Here is an 18,020-nt window from a genome sequence, read left to right as displayed (position 1 = left end):
ATATACACCAAGATATTTAACAGAATCAACCCACCAGATATCACAGTTATTTATCTTTAGCTGATTAAGGGGTAAAGCACAGGCTTTTCTTTTCCTGGTGAAAAAGATTGCCTGTGTTTTTTCAGCATTTACATTTACTTTCCATGTTATGAAATAATCATGAATTTTATTTAGAGCATGTTGCAAGTCATTTTCAATTTATCATCGGCAAACATTGCTATTTCACAGTTCTATATTTCTGGAACATCAGCAACATACGTAATGTATAATGATGGACCTTATACGGAACCTTGAGGTACCCCCGATGTTATATTTTTAACGGAAGAGTGTTTTTGTCACAACATTGGAAGAATCGAGAAAATCAAGAAGTTTAATTTTAATAATTTTTTTCTAGTATTTTGCTAAATCTCCTAAAACTACTAACTATTAAGTATGTTTGGTGGTTTTCCTGCCTTGATAATGGGTATGATTTTTGCAGTCTTCCATTTGCTTGGAAAGTATTTTATCTTTAGACAAGCGTTAACAATAAAACATATAAAAGATACACCAATTATTGGTAGCTCCTTAAAGTAGAAATTTTTCAGAGTATCTACTCCTGGTGCTTTATTGTTCCGCATACCATGTCTTGTTCCTTTAATATCATCGTTTGTGACAAAGGTTCATCATTACTGCCAATAAAGTTAACTGACTCACTTACTAGACCGTTAACTGAGCTGGTTTCATTTATTAACGGATTGTTAGTAACATTTTTTTGAGTGTTGAAACAGCAGACAATAAAAATCGATTTGTTTGGTGCGTTGGAGATATATATAGCGATGTAAGATCATGACTTGACGACTTGTAGTGAAAACAAAACGGAGCAAAAAGTCAATTTGATCAATTGTTTCGAGATTATTAGATTTGTTTTCATCAACGAGTTCTAGACATAACACAAAAGTACAGCATCACTTAATTTAAAGCCGAGATACCACTCGAAGTGCTCGAAAAAAATAATTTGAACAAACTGTAAGATTTTCTCAAGGCCCCTATGTAAACCATATTGATTTTTCGCACTTAATGAAAGTGTCCAAACCTTAGAATAGAATAAAATGTTAGCTTTGCTTTCAAAGAGTGGCCATAATGGATTGTGGCTTATTCAACTATATTGTTTGACCCTGTCTTTTTCTCTACATTTATTGTAGAGAACTTGCAAAAACAGTAGTGAGTACCCTAGGTTCCAAATTTAAGATCGTATAAGGTGGGCATATTTTTTAAGTTTATATTTTAATCCCAAACACTCTTAAAAACGTTCCCATTTTATAAGAATAGAGCGTTTATTTTAATTTAAATACTTTTATGGTTGAGAGGGTAGCTGCATAATGCAAAAAAAGCTCATTTTAGGCCAACATTCTACAAGACCATGTTTATCATCGAAATTAGTATTATTATTATTTTATTTTAATTTTATTTTTCCTCATCATTGTAGCTTGGTGGTAAGCCGAGTTTTTCTTTGTGTGGCAACCCAACATGTAAATGTGACCTGTTACGAGTAATATGCTCACAAGCAATCGTTCAAGTTCACAGGACGGGGTGTTTATACGTGAGTGAATATGGGTTTGGACCAGAGTTGTACCTTTCCTCGCTATCTTATCAGCTATCTCGTTTCCAGGCACATCAATGTGATCTGGTACCCAGCAGAGTGTAATGTTATGCTATGAGTTAAGAAGAAGAATGAGATGGTTATTGTTAGAATGTTTTCAAAACAATTAAAATACACAGTGAATAACATATAAAGAAAGTAAATATAAGAATTCAAAACTGTCAAATAACTCAACGTCAATGCGGTAAAGTAAAATTGCCAATACTAACTCAATGTTCATCTAGAGTATCATGATTTATTAGAGCCTTGTAACAAAGATATAAAGTAATACTACGATTTCTACAAGTCAGTAAAAACTTTTCATTTAAATGACGAAAGCGATAAACTAAATTAACATGTCTTATTTTCTAATATAACAAAAAAAATAATAAAATTAAATAAATGTGAAAGATTTTTTGAAACAACAGTAAAAAGAGCCTGGGGTGCGACCCACTCTGATAATTTTCCACCCCGTCTGCCGATTTATCTTGCTCAAGACTTTACTTGATACTTGAGTCGAAAAATATTTCTTATCCATTTTGTGTTAGTGTTAGTCCTGAAAAAAGGAGACCTTCTAAACTGCACCAACTATAGAGGAATCGCCTATAAAATCTTCTCTGCAGTAATATGTGAACGTCTAAAGCCCATCGTCAACAACCTGATAGGTCCTTATCAGTGTGGTTTTAGACCAGGAAAGTCCAAGTTGATCAAATATTCACATTACGGCAGATCCTGGAAAAAACCCAAGAACACCAAATCGACACCCACCATCTTTTCATCGATTTCAAGGCCGCATATGACAGCATCTGCAGGGACGAGCTGTATAGAGCCATGCCTAGTTTTGGCATCCCTGCCAAACTCGTCCGTTTGTGCAGGATGACCATGGAGAATTCACGCTGCTCCATAAAGGTTGGAAACAACTTAACAGAACCTTTCGATGTCAAAAACGGTTTTAGACAAGGTGATGCGCTGTCATGTGAATTTTTTAACATCGTGCTTGAAAGAATAGTGCAGAGCTCACACGTCAACACTAAAGACACTGTCTTTCAAAAGTCTATCCAATTACTGGCATTGCTGATGACATTGACATAATCGGAAGAACTCAGCGTGATGTCAATGGGGCTTTTGTGAGTATTGAGGCAGAGGCGGCAAAAATGGGTTTAACGGTTAATGAGGGCAAAACAAAGTACATGCTGTCGCCTAGAAAGGACATACAACACCGACGGACGTCTTGGTCAAAACGTCACAATCGACAGACGTAACTTTGAGGTAGTCAAGGACTTCGTCTACCTAGGCTCCCTTGAAAACGCAGAAAACAACACCAGCGCTGAGATCAAACACAGAATAACTCTTGCTAACCACTGTTTCTTTGGACTAAGAAGGCAATGATGGTAAAGTCCTCTCTCGAGGGACCAAAGTGTTGCTATATAAGACCCTTATCATCCCCGTCCTGCTATACGGTGCAGAAGCATGGACCATGCTAAAAGCGGATGCACCTTGGGTCGCTTCGAGAGAAAAGTTCTTTGTGTGATCTACGGTCCCGTATGCATCGAAGGAGAGTGGAGGAGAAGATGGAACGACGAGCTATACGGGCTGTACAGCGACGTAGACTTAGCCAGAAGGGTAAAAGTCCAACGACTAAGATGGCTGGGTCACGTAGGAAACCAATGCTCCGCCCGGAAAGTCTTCGAATCCGCACCCACAGGACAGCGCAGTAGAGGAAGACCGCGGATCAGGTGGCGAAGGTGATCTCATCCAACTTGGAGCGTGAAACTGGAGACATCTAGCTAGGGACCGAGCTAGATGGAGAAGTTTGTTGGGTGAGGCCCTAGTTCACACAGGGCTGTAGCGCCATCTTAAGTAAGGAAATAAGTAAGTTAGTGTTAGTTATTGGTTATTTTTTTTTTTAATTAACTAAAAATTACCAACAATGTTTTGCATGTGACCCAATAGTTTAAATCTATTTTTATAGAAATCTTTAGTCGTAAACCAATTTTAAGCAATCTTAGTAGCATTTCTTGAAAATTTGTATTTCTTATATAAACAAATACAGAGCAGATTTTTGGAGAATGAAATCATTTTGAAGACAATTATTCACGAAATATCGAGAATAGAATGATAATGTTTACCCATTTTGAGAACTATTTTTTGTAGATTTAAATTTTTATGAAAAAACTTACTTTGGTATTCTTATACAAATTTTACAAAATGTCGAAAACTATTTTTTCTATAATATGAAATTAGTTTGAAGGGAATGTCTTAAATTTTCAAAAAATATATTTTTGTCGAAAATAGGTTTTTAAAAAATGAAAAAATTACAAAATCGTTTCTTCTGAAATTTTGTTAATTTCAACATATATTTTTTTGTCACTAGCTTGCACAGACTTTTTTTGTGAACAAATTATCATCTTTTCAAGGATCTTAAATCGGTGTTGGCTAATATTAGATTTAATGATTAATAACGATTTCAAATCAAGTAAACATGTTTTTATAGTAGGGCCGACAATTCATATTTATGAAAAACAGAGATTCAAATTTAAGAAAAACGGAGATCTCCCATTATGAACAACATTTTGGAAACACATTTTTTTTCAAGAAGCATTGCATTCGGACAGACAACTTAAACTTTCCAACCGGGTCCAGATTTGCATACAAAATTCCCAAGCAAATATGCATACAAATATTTGTAGTTCCGGGAAAAAATAAGGTTTAGATTGTTAAAAATATTTGTGCTCCTTTTTATTTATTATCTTGTTATTCTTTTATTAATTTTAGTTTTATATTTAGCTTGTTTGTTTTTCTATCTTTTAAACAAAAGACTATTTTAGGATCTTACCTTATATTACATTACTTCCTATTATCATTTTATAGTTTATTTTTTCAGGAAATTTTATGATATTAGTTCAAGTTATTTTATTGCCCCTAGGTAGAATAACCAAAGAATACTTTAAATTCAGTAAGGCCATTCTCCAGATATGTGTTTAAATCACCTGTAATATAAGGACTTTATCGAGGATGTTTAGTATTATATTCAAGTTTACGTAAAGTGACCTAGAAATGAGGCCGACACGAAGATTGTTGAACGTGTTCATAAATAACAAGGAATTTTATGAATTTGTAACGTTCTGATCATGTGTAGATAAAGTTATTGCCTGCAATTATTAAAAAACGACACAAAAATCAAGTATAATTTGAAAGTTTTTCATATTACCCATCTAATAAAATTATGAGTGTTGAGGTTATCCGACTCAACGCCTGTTAAAATTTAACTTTATTGACATGACCCACATGCAGACCTTAATTATAACTATTCAATTTTCTTGGTCAACAATAATGTCTTCAGATCAAAATTGCATACACGAGCGTGAAAATAAAATACCTTTCATCAGTTTTCATTTATTGTTGATACTACGATTATTTCTATCTAATTACGATTCATCGGTCAGAGCTGAAAATCTTATTGGATGGATAACCTTTGCTCATTGGGTTGAAAATCATCTTAAGACTTTAAGATACACAAATAAAAGAAGGCATCAAGAACGCATTGTTGGCACCTTTTGACCACAAACATTGAATATGGGTGAATGAATTTGCATATGTTGTTGAATCATTTTCAAGATCATGGTCATTGTCTAATATAAGATGAGGGTATCCTTAAGTAGCAACCAATTGAACTTTGAGCCCTTAAATATATTTTTGAACAAAACCCATATCCTTCGTGTTGGGTATTCTTATACTGAAAAGAAAAAAATGAGGTCAGGTCAGGGTAATCCTTACTATTTATAAGAAAGAAGATACTCGGCAATTATTGAACTTCTGTATGTTTTCGTGATGTAGATAATTTGGGAAAAAAAGTTCGGTTCATCATCATGCCAAAACTGCATATACCTAATACCTCCTTTTTTGACATGCTCCAAAACTGAAATGAATAGATTAACGTTATTGAAAGATTTTCAGATCTTATTTTTAGGTAGTCCGAAATTGAATAAAAAGTAGATTAAGATACTGGTTACCCAGTTCGTTCTTCAATATCAGTAAATGATAAACGACCCAATCAACGAATATTTCGATGTCTTATCTTACAAGGACGAAAAAAGTTTATGAAACGAGAGCATGCGCTGGAATAAATATAAAATATGCCTCACATTACATTACGAAAATAGTACCCAATTATTATTTTTTAGATTTGTTCAAACAATTTTGTTTGTATTTAATTTTTATTAAACCAACAATATTTCACAAAATGTAAAGATATTATTTTTTAATTGGTTGCAAACATTTGTTGGGCAATCTACTCTTTGATAAAAAGAAGAAGTGTCACAAAAAATACTTGTTAAGCACCAATTAATAAAGTTCTTTAATGTTCTCTAAGGAGGCTGACAAAATGTAAAAAAAACATATTTTGTATCTTAACCTAATATTTATATATTTGAAAAGCTAAAGTGACAACTTTAGTTATTAGATTATTTTAGAACACTGTTGTCCAGCAAGATATGGTCTAACTATTTTAATTGAGCGACTCTCTACATATGAAAGCAATCCGCGATTTCAACAGTTTTCTTAAAATGTCATATTAAAAAAGCTGGAATACAATATTTTAGAGGGTTTTAAGTGCATTTCACGCAGAAATGTTAAAAATTGTGTCAAAGCGAAGCTTTTTTTCAAAAAAAATATATATTCTGTTCTGAAAATACTAAACCCCAGAAATGAGAAAGTTTTCCACACAAATGTGTTTTTTTTGTAGGAAAATAAAACAAAATCTGATATAAAGAATTTGTTGGCTGTTTTTTACGTATTTTTTTCGGGCTCAATTTACGTGAGTAGATATCTATCTATCTACTCACGTAAATTTTCTTCTTAAAGTCTTTATTTTTTCTTATTAAAGTTTACCAATAATTCTTAGTTAAGAATAAGGACTTTGCACTGCCGTCCGCCTGATTTGACATTTCATAATACTAGAACAATATAAAAGTAAAATAATTAAACTAAATAATTAATTTATAATTTAAAAAATGTTAAAAATTAACAAAAAAACAATAATAATAATACAATAATTTGTACTAAAATAAATTAGCTACGCCAAAGAAAAAAGTTGATAAGCATTCATTAACAATTTTTATATGATTTTAAACACAAAAAAGATGTCAATTTTGATATGATTTGAAACATAAAAAGTGTACAATTTTAAAGTGATTTGAAACACAAAATTAAAATATTTTAAATAATGGTAGCCTAATAAGTAAACATTAACAATTTTGGTATGATTTGAAACACAAAAAAAATAATTTTAATATGATTTGAAACATAAAAAAGATCAATTTTAAAGTGATTTAAAACACAAAATTAAAAAGTTTTATATAATTGTAACTGGCCGAATGATTAGCCGTTACGTTGGGAAACTATTACGGAAATGTAGGGCGTGCTTACAGAAATTATATGGGATGGACCATCCTAGCGAACCATTTAATATCTCGTGAAGTCTGTTTACAGTGAGATGGCTTTCATTTAAATGTAATCGACGAATTTCCTGTAATATCGGGCAAACCGCAATCAAATGATGTATATCTTCTATTTCTCTTCTGTAACATAAATTAAAAATCTGTGCACATAGTTAAGATTTAAAATTTCAACTCGTGCTCTAAAGATATAACTTAAAGCTTCGGTCTATAACTCATTATTGACATAGTTAGCTTCTGATGGTAATTGGCGATTGAGGTTCTTATAGGTGTTCCTAGAGGATATTGACGAAGCTTTAGAGAGATGCTGATTGTAATTTCTTTCATCAATTTTAGCAGTAACATTTGCAAACATAGAGCTCCATTCATCTACATTTAACTCCAATAAAGTTAAGTTAGCTTCATGTGAGATAGCTAGCTGGCTCCATTCTTTAAAAGTGGTGTCATTAGATTGCAGTAGTCTTAGCAAGAGATTCAATTTACGGGAGTTTACTCGCATATAAATAAAAACAAATTAAAGTAAACAAAAAAGTTGGGAAGAAACTTTAGTTTCTTTACCTTCAGATCTCGAGAGGTTCAAAGCTTTTATATTAAATGAATAGATATAAAACATTCATTATGTTTTGCAATTAGCCATAAGTTTAACGAAAGTTTTGTTTTTAGATATTTATAATCTTGAAATTTATGTTTAAATATCAGTTCTAGATGGAATTCAAGACGTGTTTCAGGAATTTAGAGGCAACTTAATATCAAATTGGCGATCAAAGGTTTCTTCCTAAGAACCTAAATATTTGCTCTTTTCCTCAGAAAAAAATCTTATAAAAATAATTAAAAGCATTACTAGAGTTTTTCTAATACGTCTGAAAACAAAGATTTTAGTTGTTTTTGATAGCAAACTGCTTTTTAGTAAATATCGTTAAATAACTAACAAATCCTTAGATGAAATCTTTACTTATGCCATTTAACTGTATAAGGTTTATAGTTCATATTGTTGGTAATTTTTTAATTTTGTAGAATAATTCATTTATAATTCATTTAACAACTTTTTTAACAAAACTCGAAAACCTACAAACTTTTTAACCAAGACATGTCGAGAGACAGGGTGGGAAGTTATCAGTGTGGGTCACATCCCAGCCTCTTTTCAGATTTGTTTATAGTGTTAAAATTATGTGTTTTGAATTTTTCATATGCATCAAAACATTTCTAAAGAACACTTAAACTTATTCAATCCTTGGGAAAACATAGCTGCTCACATAATGTACTATGAACATAGGTAGGTAGGTACCAAATTCAAAGTTGATTACAAGATTATCTCAGGAAAAGAAATTACAAAACAAATACTAACAATTCTAAAACCTATCTTTTTATAATCATCCTATTCTAATACAAATCTACAGTATTCTCATAAAGTCCAATTTCACTCAATGGACCACTCTTAATGTCTTGAGTTATTCTTAATATCCCTGCGCTACCTGCGTAAATATTTTCCTAGACTGCATTTTTCCATTATTGTTGTTGGTGAAAAATACACTCACCACAATGAATTTCATGTTCATTCTGATGATTTTCGTAGTAAAAATTCATTTTGGACATAGAATTGAATCGAGTGTAAATAATAGTTTCTTATGTTCATTGGCCGACTCAATTTTTCTAGGAGGGTGCGCTGCGCTTTCACTTTGGCTCGGATTTTGAACACTGAAAAAAAGGAAACAAATTTCGATTTCCTTTGATGGAAAACTCAGTGGAATTTCAGTCGTGTTCGAGACATCACAACGTAAAGGATGCGTGCGATCACGGTTTAGATATTTGTATATTTTTTTTAATAACAAATGCAACTTTTCGTATTTTATAAACAAACAATAACAATCATTATTATCTTACGTTTGTCAAATCTAGTAAGTGAATTATTAAAACAGCATTCAAAAACGAATTAAGTAACTGGATACTAATAATCATACAATTTTGTCATTAAATTTTGCGTTACACATTATGCGGACTTATAAACAATTAAGTGTGAAATCAATTTTGCTACACTAAGAGCAAAAGTTTTATAAATTATTAAATATTAAATAAATATCAAATAGTGAAAAAAGAGAAGAGCATACAATTGAAACAAGAAAACTGAATTTTCGGTAATGCTGGCGAGTGTTCGAATATAACGGATATTTAAGCAGACAATAAAGCGAGAAGGAATAAGTTAATTACACATTGGGTTATTTAATTGACGAAAACGGGTTAAATAAATTTGCAAGGAGGTGTTGAAAGCAGTTAAAGCCGAAAGTAAGAGAGAGAAAGAGAGAGAGAGAGAGAGAGGAAGCAAAACGTCTGGAGACGAAATTGTTTAAGGTAAGTTTTGGATTTATTAAAAAGCTTATTTTGCTAATTTTACTAAGCAAATCTTTTAGCTATCTTCTTTTCACAACATACATAATAAGCTTCCAATAATTGGTATTGATTTTTAGTGATTTTAATAAATTTAGCTCTGTACCAAAAGTTTTTGTTTAAATTTTGTAAAATCGATGAGTTTCTCAAAAGACATGTCCAGTTACTTCAAAATTGTTAAAAATTACTATATACTATTCAGCTACTTGTTTTAAATGATGTTTTGATGATGAAAGAAGACTTGGAAAATTATTTGTGGTCTGTTGATTTGCGTTTCTTAAACAAATGAACTAATGTATGGAGTTAACATTTTAAACTTAAATGAATAACTTATGATTATTGCAGGTAACTGCTTAACCACTTTTGGATGAACCTTTTGTTTAACTTACGAGGTAAAGTGTATTGTTTAAAGGATTTTTGCTTAAGATCTGTAGGTATAGATTTGTATATTATAGGTTTTGTTTTATATTAAAATTCAAGCTTTTAAATACATTGCTTACCTAATACTTAATAACAACAACAACTTAAATCTCTTTTGTTGCTTAACTAATGATAATTATGGCCGTATTTTGACATTGCAAGAACTACTCAAGCTGTTTCAAAAGTGCCAATCAATTCCTTGTCAATGAAAGTGATAACAGAGATTAAAGCCAAAGATTTAAAGGTCCCATATTCATTTTCTATTCTTACAAAATAAAATAAAAATAATACTTCTACCTTACCTACTGAGAAAATTGTTTCAAATATCGGGCATATTAATAAGGCATAGATGCCCCTATAGTGTGAAATAATATTTAATATTTTTTATAAAAAAAAACAATGATCTAATCTGCTTCTAAAGATTCGCTGAAAATATGTATGATGCTCAGACATGCATGCATATGTATATTGAAAACAATTTTGTTTTACTTAATGTTAAAATAAACCCGAAAAGCAATAAAAAAAAGATTGTGAAGTAAAAATCTCTGTTCTTGCGGTTAAAAAAATTTAAGAAAATGCATTATGTGTTTTGCTTAAATTTATTTTAAAATCATTACTCACAGACTTAATGCAGCGTGTGCATTATGCCCCTACTTATATCTACCTTCCATGTCTCTGCCTTTGTGCACAAAAAAGTACGCGGAATACAATTTTTGTCTTACAACAAAATTAGAAACAACCATAATTCAAAGTCACTAAAAAACTTGGCGCAAAAAATACTGATTTCTACAGGGGCCATCATCATTCCCATCATCTTCGTCAAGATTGTGTTGTGTTTTATTAGATTAAAATAATAAAAAAAAATTAACATCATGTCTCTTCAAATCGTTGCATTCAATTGCACCGACGGCAAAAGTGTGCATCATCAAAACTAAAAAAAATCTGACTTTAATTTATTTTTTTTGTTTTGTCTATAAAACAAAGATTTTCAAAAATACGCAGATACAATTTTGCAGTGCCTGTATTTTCAGCCGTTTTTTTTTTCGCCTCCTCGCCCACCGAGAACTTGACCGGAACACAACCAAACTATAGAAAAAAAGATGAAAGAGAAAAAGATTTTTGCACTAAAATAGTTTAAAAATATATAAAATATACAAAAAGAAAACTGAAATGTTTCACCTACAGGAAAACTTTTCATATACATATAACTAAAAGAATGTTTATTAGATTTTTTAAACTCATTTTTTTGTTTATGCATGGCTTGAAGCATTTTTAGTCTATCGATGCAGTGCAGTATCGGTGGATCAACGAAGACGAGAAACGAAGATTCAACTAGCCAATTTAGATGCAAGCAGATTGTCTGATAGATACGTTTTTCGAAAATTGCTTCATTAATTTTTATTTAAAAAAAAAGAGATATTAGAAAAAGATATAAAATCTACACTTGGCCTTTGGGATTAGATGCGCACATGTGGGCGTCGTCGTCGATTTTTTTATTTTTCAAAAAAAAAATATTTTTCTTTCCGTATGTCAACACAAAGAATAGGTTTATTCATTTATTGTTATTAAGTTAAAGCTAATCTTATTTAAACAATCTTTCTTTTTCTAGAACCAATGGTTAGGTTCAGACAAGACAAACGGGACTTCACTTGCAGTCAACTTCATTCTTTGAACGTACATTTTGACCAAGAAAACTAGTTAGTTTTTCAAGTGTCCTGAATTTCAAATGCAGAACTTTATTTCACAGACCTTTACTATAAGTTCATGGTACACAAACTACCAAAACACTCCCCAGGCAATTTTCAAGGCCATCATGATTTGTATATTTTAATGAAATTGACAAATTGACAAGAAACCCTTTTACAGCAGCATGAAATAAAGTTGTGCAAAAATAACTAAATAATAATTAATAAAGTACAGCTTTCAATTAAATGAAAAAACATGATCAATTGCCATTTTGACAGAAGTAGACTTCACGAAATAGGTAGGAAGATTTTTCTTGGCTAACTATCCAGTCAACTTTCAACATTAAAGTTGCCTTGATTGGAAGGTAATTTTTTGTCAGCTGGCCAATCAGATAGGTACTAGAAATTTGAATAACTTTCAAGTCTCACATGTCGTCTGAACCTGCCCAATGGTAGGTACAAATGTTAAGTGGGTTAAGAACTGTGTGCTTGAAAAGTAAAGTAGTAAAGATTTTTCGATATTTTTAGCACTGTCTTAAATTTTAACTTTTTAATATTAGTAGACTTCATTAAATAGTAGCCGTTAACATTTTGTTTTCATTATTCTGCCGAAATATCAAAACTTATATTTCAATATAAAAAGTTGCGTTATTAAGCTATCAATTTTTCTAATTTCGGAAAACTTATTAAAATTTGTATTTTATTTATGAATGTGCAATATTAATTTAAAATGTCTTAAGCCCGTCTTTCCTTTTATTTGAGGTAGTCAAAAATGACGCACTTATTTTATGATATCTTCGATTCGATATGCCTTATGTATAATTTCCAATTTTTACCTGTATTGCAAAAAATACATACAATTTGCATTTCTTTGAAATAATCCTTCTATATTTACTTAAGGTCAAAAATGGACAGAAAACAAATAACCGTAACGGCGTAAAAATAGGATGTTCTTTTTCGTGTACTTAACTATATTTCCCATTTCTACCTCATATATGTAAATTTACTTTAAATCCTTGACTTTGTTTTAATTTTGGTTACACAAGCATGTACCTAGTACACACACACACACGCGAAAACAATAGAAGCGTCGTCGTCGCTGACTTTTGAAAACCGATTTGTGTTGTAAGATTTCTGACTTTTACTTTTATGATGTATAATTTTTGTTTTTTTTTTTGCCTTTGCTTATTTTTGTTTTTGATCCTGCAAAAGAATTTGAGACTGGTCATTCGGTTTTTATGAGAACCTATTTGCATTAAGGGATATAGATATTGTTTTTAGAGATATTGAAATTTAATTCTAAGAAACAACTAACAAAAGATGGCAAGTCATAAAGGTTTAAAGCAAATATAAAGAAGATGAGTATTGTTGTTTTTATTGGTTGGCCATCCAGTTTTTGTATAATGAGACAGGAATATATCTATCTACCTATCTAATCTAGATTTGGACATCAAGAATTATTTCAATTCTTCAATTTTTTAGAAAGAAATACTAAGACGGATGATTTTAAAGAATAAAGACCTGACCAATTTAATCACATGCTCAATTCAATAAGTCATATATTTTTAACTTTTCTGGTGTCAAAATCCACTTTATTCATTTTGGGTTAAGAAGGTAAAATTCCATCGAATATACTAGCTTAAGTGAATTAGGCTTGTAGACTTTTAGCGAGAAGCTGACTTTTTTTAGTTTTTTAATTCGCATTCAAATAATTATGTTCATAACAAAACTTCACTTATTAATTTAAAAACACTTAAGTGTTTGTAAATTTTCAATTAACTCCATATATTCATATTTTTCTACAATTTATTTTTTCAACGTGATCCCACCTACTAATTTTTAAATTAAGATTTCATGCAATCTTTTTGAAGCTGACTGATCAGTATATTTAAAATATGCATATATTGATTCTCAGAAGTCAATCCTGGTTATAATATTCCGATCCTATAGATCGCGAAGATTACCTGTGACTAAAGAGCAATATAATATATAGACAGGCTTTACTGATTTCACCCGTACCCACTCTGGCTTATAAAATTGAGTGAATTTCTATTATAAAATTTAGTTTGTGATCGTCTGTCGGACTGTGGAAACACTCTTTTACCTATGTCCTCTTAGACAAGAAAAAACAGAGCAGCATAATCTTGATGCCTTGCGATGTGTACCTAGGTATCTATATATTCTGCCAAGAAACTTACAACATTGCAAGGTAATACAAATTAACTTAATCGTTTTTTATTGTTCTAAAACCTTATTCCATTGTTATTCCCGAAAAATCCGACCAAAAAACACTCAGCTTGAATACCATATAAAACCTCAAGTGGATTATTCGTTCACTTCCCATATCCCATCAAAAAATTTGCTGAGCGCGTGGATATATAAAATACTTTTATTCATCATACTTTATTTCAGAAGGGAGAAGAAAATACAATAAAAATATCTCCCTTCCTTCCAAAAATATAAAAAAAAAACATAAAATGAAAAAAGGACGAACGACATCGACACAAAAAAAAATACCATTTCCAAAGCAGTTTTCTATATATAGTCTCAGCTTCGGTGTCGGTACTTCTTGTTATATATTTAAACCCACCCTAGGCCAGGCATTACATAAATGGGGAGAGAGTTCCCTTAAAACCACCCTTATGTACATCAGCTACTTTATAGATTAACGTTTTCGGAGGGGTGAGGTTTAATCACAGGCACGCGCAGAAAGTAAGCCAACAAAAAAAACATAAAAAGAGGGATATAGATAGTGATAAAAAATGGCGTAGCTTTTACAATAGTAGCAAACAAAATGGCGCTGATTTATTAATATTATACTTTTTCTTTTTTATTACAGTTTTTTTTCTCTTCAATACCTAAACTCAACACAACACAAAAATGCAGAACTGGGACACAATGCAGCCAGCAGCCAATTATGAGCAGAATTGGTATAGCAACATGTTCCATCAGACGATAAAACAGGAGCCGACGCAATCAACCAGCTCTACGAATAACCAGCTTGAGCATTATCTCAACATGAAACAGCAGGAACTGTCATCAGTGATGACTCCTTCTCCACGAGCTACCGAATCGAATGTCAATGCGACGATGACGAATGGAGATGTAAACAATACACAACATTATTTTGACAGTACAACAGGAATGTTGCATCAACATCATCCGCTTGGATTTAATCCACTTACGCCGCCAGGGCTACCAAACGCTATCTTGCCTTCTATGTCGCATTTTTATCAACAGAATAGCCATCAACCTGTCAGCACAGCGATTCCTGTTGAATCAGTGACAAAAATGGAACAACATTCATCAAACAATAGCTCACTCACACCCAGAAATACTCCACCGATGGACGTGACGCCACCTAAGTCTCCAAAACTATCTTTAATGATGGCCACGTCGAGTGAGCTTGACCAAGATGTTATGTCATCGAATTCTAGTGAAGACATGAAATATTTAGAGAGTGAGGATGACGAAAGTATCAGAATGCCTATCTATAACTCGCACGGTAAAATGAAAAACTACAAGTGCAAGACATGTGGATTTCTGGCAATAACTAAAGTAGCTTTTTGGGAGCATGCACGTTGTCATATGAAGCCCGAAAAAACACTTCAGTGTTCAAAGTGTCCCTTTGTCACTGAGTTAAAGCACCATCTGGAATACCACATCAGAAAGCACAAGAACATAAAACCATTCCAATGCGATAAGTGTAACTATAGTTGCGTTAACAAATCTATGTTGAATTCTCACCGGAAGTCGCATTCGTCAGTGTATCAGTATAGGTGCTCAGACTGTGATTATGCCACTAAATACTGCCATTCATTCAAATTGCATCTAAGAAAATATGACCACAAGCCGGGTATGGTTTTAGATGAAGATGGTGCACCAAACCCCTCTGTTGTGATTGATGTTTACGGAACACGACGTGGACCAAAAATGAAGTCTGGCCGCAAAGAACCATCCGGAGCATCTAAAATGCCACAATTAAGTGCTGCTTTGCAGGGATTCGCTCTGAATCAGCACACCAATCACCATAACATGCCTGCTTCTCCAGCAAAAAGTACTACTTCATCGTCTTCAGAAATAGTTGCAAATGCACAGTCTAATAACAGTCAGCATAACCATAAGCAATCCCAGCAATCACATTCTGCTCAACAAGAGCAAATAGAACATAATCATCAGCAGCATCAGCAGCAAATATCAAATCTCATTCCTTCGTCATTATCAGCTATTCTTCAGCAGCAAAGAAACATACCATTTTTCCCTTACTGGAATCTCAATCTTCAAATGCTGGCTGCCCAACAACAAGCTGCTGTTCTAGCCCAATTATCTCCACAGCTTCGAGAAACAGCTTTACAAAATCTTCAAAACAAACGAGAAAATGAAGACGATGACAATGACGAACGTGATGAAAGTTGTGACGGGACGGCTATGGATCTTACATCTGCCACGCCCACTAAAAATAACGAAGATATTAACATGTCTATTGTGAATCTCAAACTAAAAGAGGAAGACCAACAGGAGACACCTCTTATAAGCTCCTCCAATCAATTCCGCCGCAAGGGTCGAGCATTGAAGCTCGATACAGCTCTCCAGGCCAAAGAAATCTCACTTAGCCCAGAAGAGAGACCCCGATTAAGTCCGAATCCAACTGAGGTACCATCGTCTTCTTCGTTCGATGATCCTTCCAAAGAAAGTGAGAATGGAGACTCATCGACACCATCAAACAGTACATCTAATCCCACAACTTCAACGCCCACCACCACCACAAATGTATCACCTCCCTCAGGTACCATTTTTGAATGCAAATACTGTGATATCTATTTCCGTGATGCAGTCCTCTACACTATTCATATGGGCTATCACAGTTGTGATGATGTATTCAAGTGTAACATGTGCGGCGAAAAATGTGATGGACCCGTCGGACTGTTCGTTCACATGGCGCGCAATGCGCACTCTTAAAAAGCGATTCCACTCAAAAATCCTTTTTATTTTTTTTTGTTATATCATGGCCCGTTTTGGAAGTATCCTAAAATGGGTTTCGTTGTCAAAGATTGTAAATAGAAACCAAAATAATAAAATTTATATTTTGTTATGAAAAAATAACTTTAAGTAAAAACACTGTTGTCAAAGATTGTATATAATATATGATAAAAATAAAATCAAACTATGTTAAATTTATAAGTTTTTTTTAGGTATTTACATACAAAATAAATAAATGTTCTTTTTTTCTTTTAAAACAAAACAAACAAACAAAATAAATTTAAAAAAAAAAACCAAATCTATTTTCAAAAAATATATATATATATTTTATTACCAAAAACATACAATATGACAAAAATATATAAAAATAAGATGTCTAGGACTTAATGAAAAATTATACATTGTTTAGATCGTAATGTTTCTAAAAAACAAATAAAACAATCTAATAATTATTGCATACCAATTAAAAAATGTTTTCAATTCTAATTTTAAAACTAAAAGGAAAAGTTGAATTTCAACTAATTATTTATTTTAATTAAGGTTTTTCTAATTCTTCTTCTCTAACAAAAAATCAAATAATTTTCTAGTCAATCAGGGAAGCGTTTTATTATTTAAATACATAGTTTAAAATACCAAAATTCAAAGAAGAAACAAAATCTTTAAAACCGTTGACAATACTAAGGTACAAATAAAAATCAAACAAGTAACAAAAACAAACAAAAATAATATATAAAGTAAACTTTTCAGTGTACATAATTTATTTATTGTTTTTTAAGTTAACGTATGCCAAAAAGAGCTCGAAATTATTTAAGACTAGAAAATAATACAAAATAAATATACATTTTAAGATTTGTATATGAACAATTATATGTACAAAAAAAAACAAGCAAATATTGTTTTTAAGTTAAAAAAATAAAAGTATTTCCTAATTAAATAAAATTATGAAGGTTTTTTTTGTTAAGTTTTTAAATACGAACTCATGCAAATATATTCTCCGGTTTTGTTGGTAGGAAAAATTAAAAAATCAACAACATGTAACGAGATAAATTTTAACTTTCCATAGGAAGTTATTGTAATCGATCGATCAAATCTTTAAAATTTAAATAGGGTTTTAGAGAGAATTCTGTACTTGTCCTTACGTTCGAGATACTTTTTTTCGTCGGCCATATCTCAACCGTCAAAGATATCGACTTAAAATACATATAGTTTTACAGAAAGGTTATGTTCGAATGGCTGTCCGTGATGGAGTAGGGCACACTTAGGACAGTTGTTGACCCATTGTGATAATACCTTTTTCTCAGCTTAATCAAACTAATTGAAGTAACTTATTAAACGCGAAAAACTAAAATTGAAAGGGTGTTTCAGACCGTTGAGATAGTTATAGAAGAAATCTCTTTAAACAAATTAAATTTAAACAAATGTACAATTCATTGAATAAAACTTAAGTTTAATATGCATGGTTAAAATATAAACATAATA

The 18,020-nt window shown here is 31.7% G+C and overlaps 1 protein-coding gene across 1 annotated transcript in view; it reads left to right on the top strand.

Annotated features, from left to right (window-relative positions):
* Window positions 1–17,449, top strand: part of LOC129942459 (protein hunchback) — a 55,570-nt gene extending 38,121 nt beyond the window's left edge. Inside the window, exon 2 of the mRNA XM_056051388.1 lies at window positions 14,401–17,449. Within this exon, the coding sequence (XP_055907363.1) occupies window positions 14,442–16,520 (2,079 nt within the window). The 5' untranslated portion in view covers window positions 14,401–14,441 and the 3' untranslated portion in view covers window positions 16,521–17,449. The remainder of the gene's footprint in view (window positions 1–14,400) is intronic.
* Window positions 17,450–18,020: the final 571 nt, after the last annotated feature.

The sequence above is a fragment of the Eupeodes corollae genome, chromosome 1, assembly GCF_945859685.1.
Source record: "Eupeodes corollae chromosome 1, idEupCoro1.1, whole genome shotgun sequence".
Taxonomy (NCBI): Eukaryota; Metazoa; Arthropoda; class Insecta; order Diptera; family Syrphidae; genus Eupeodes; species Eupeodes corollae.
This window is presented reverse-complemented; position numbering and strand designations above follow the sequence as displayed.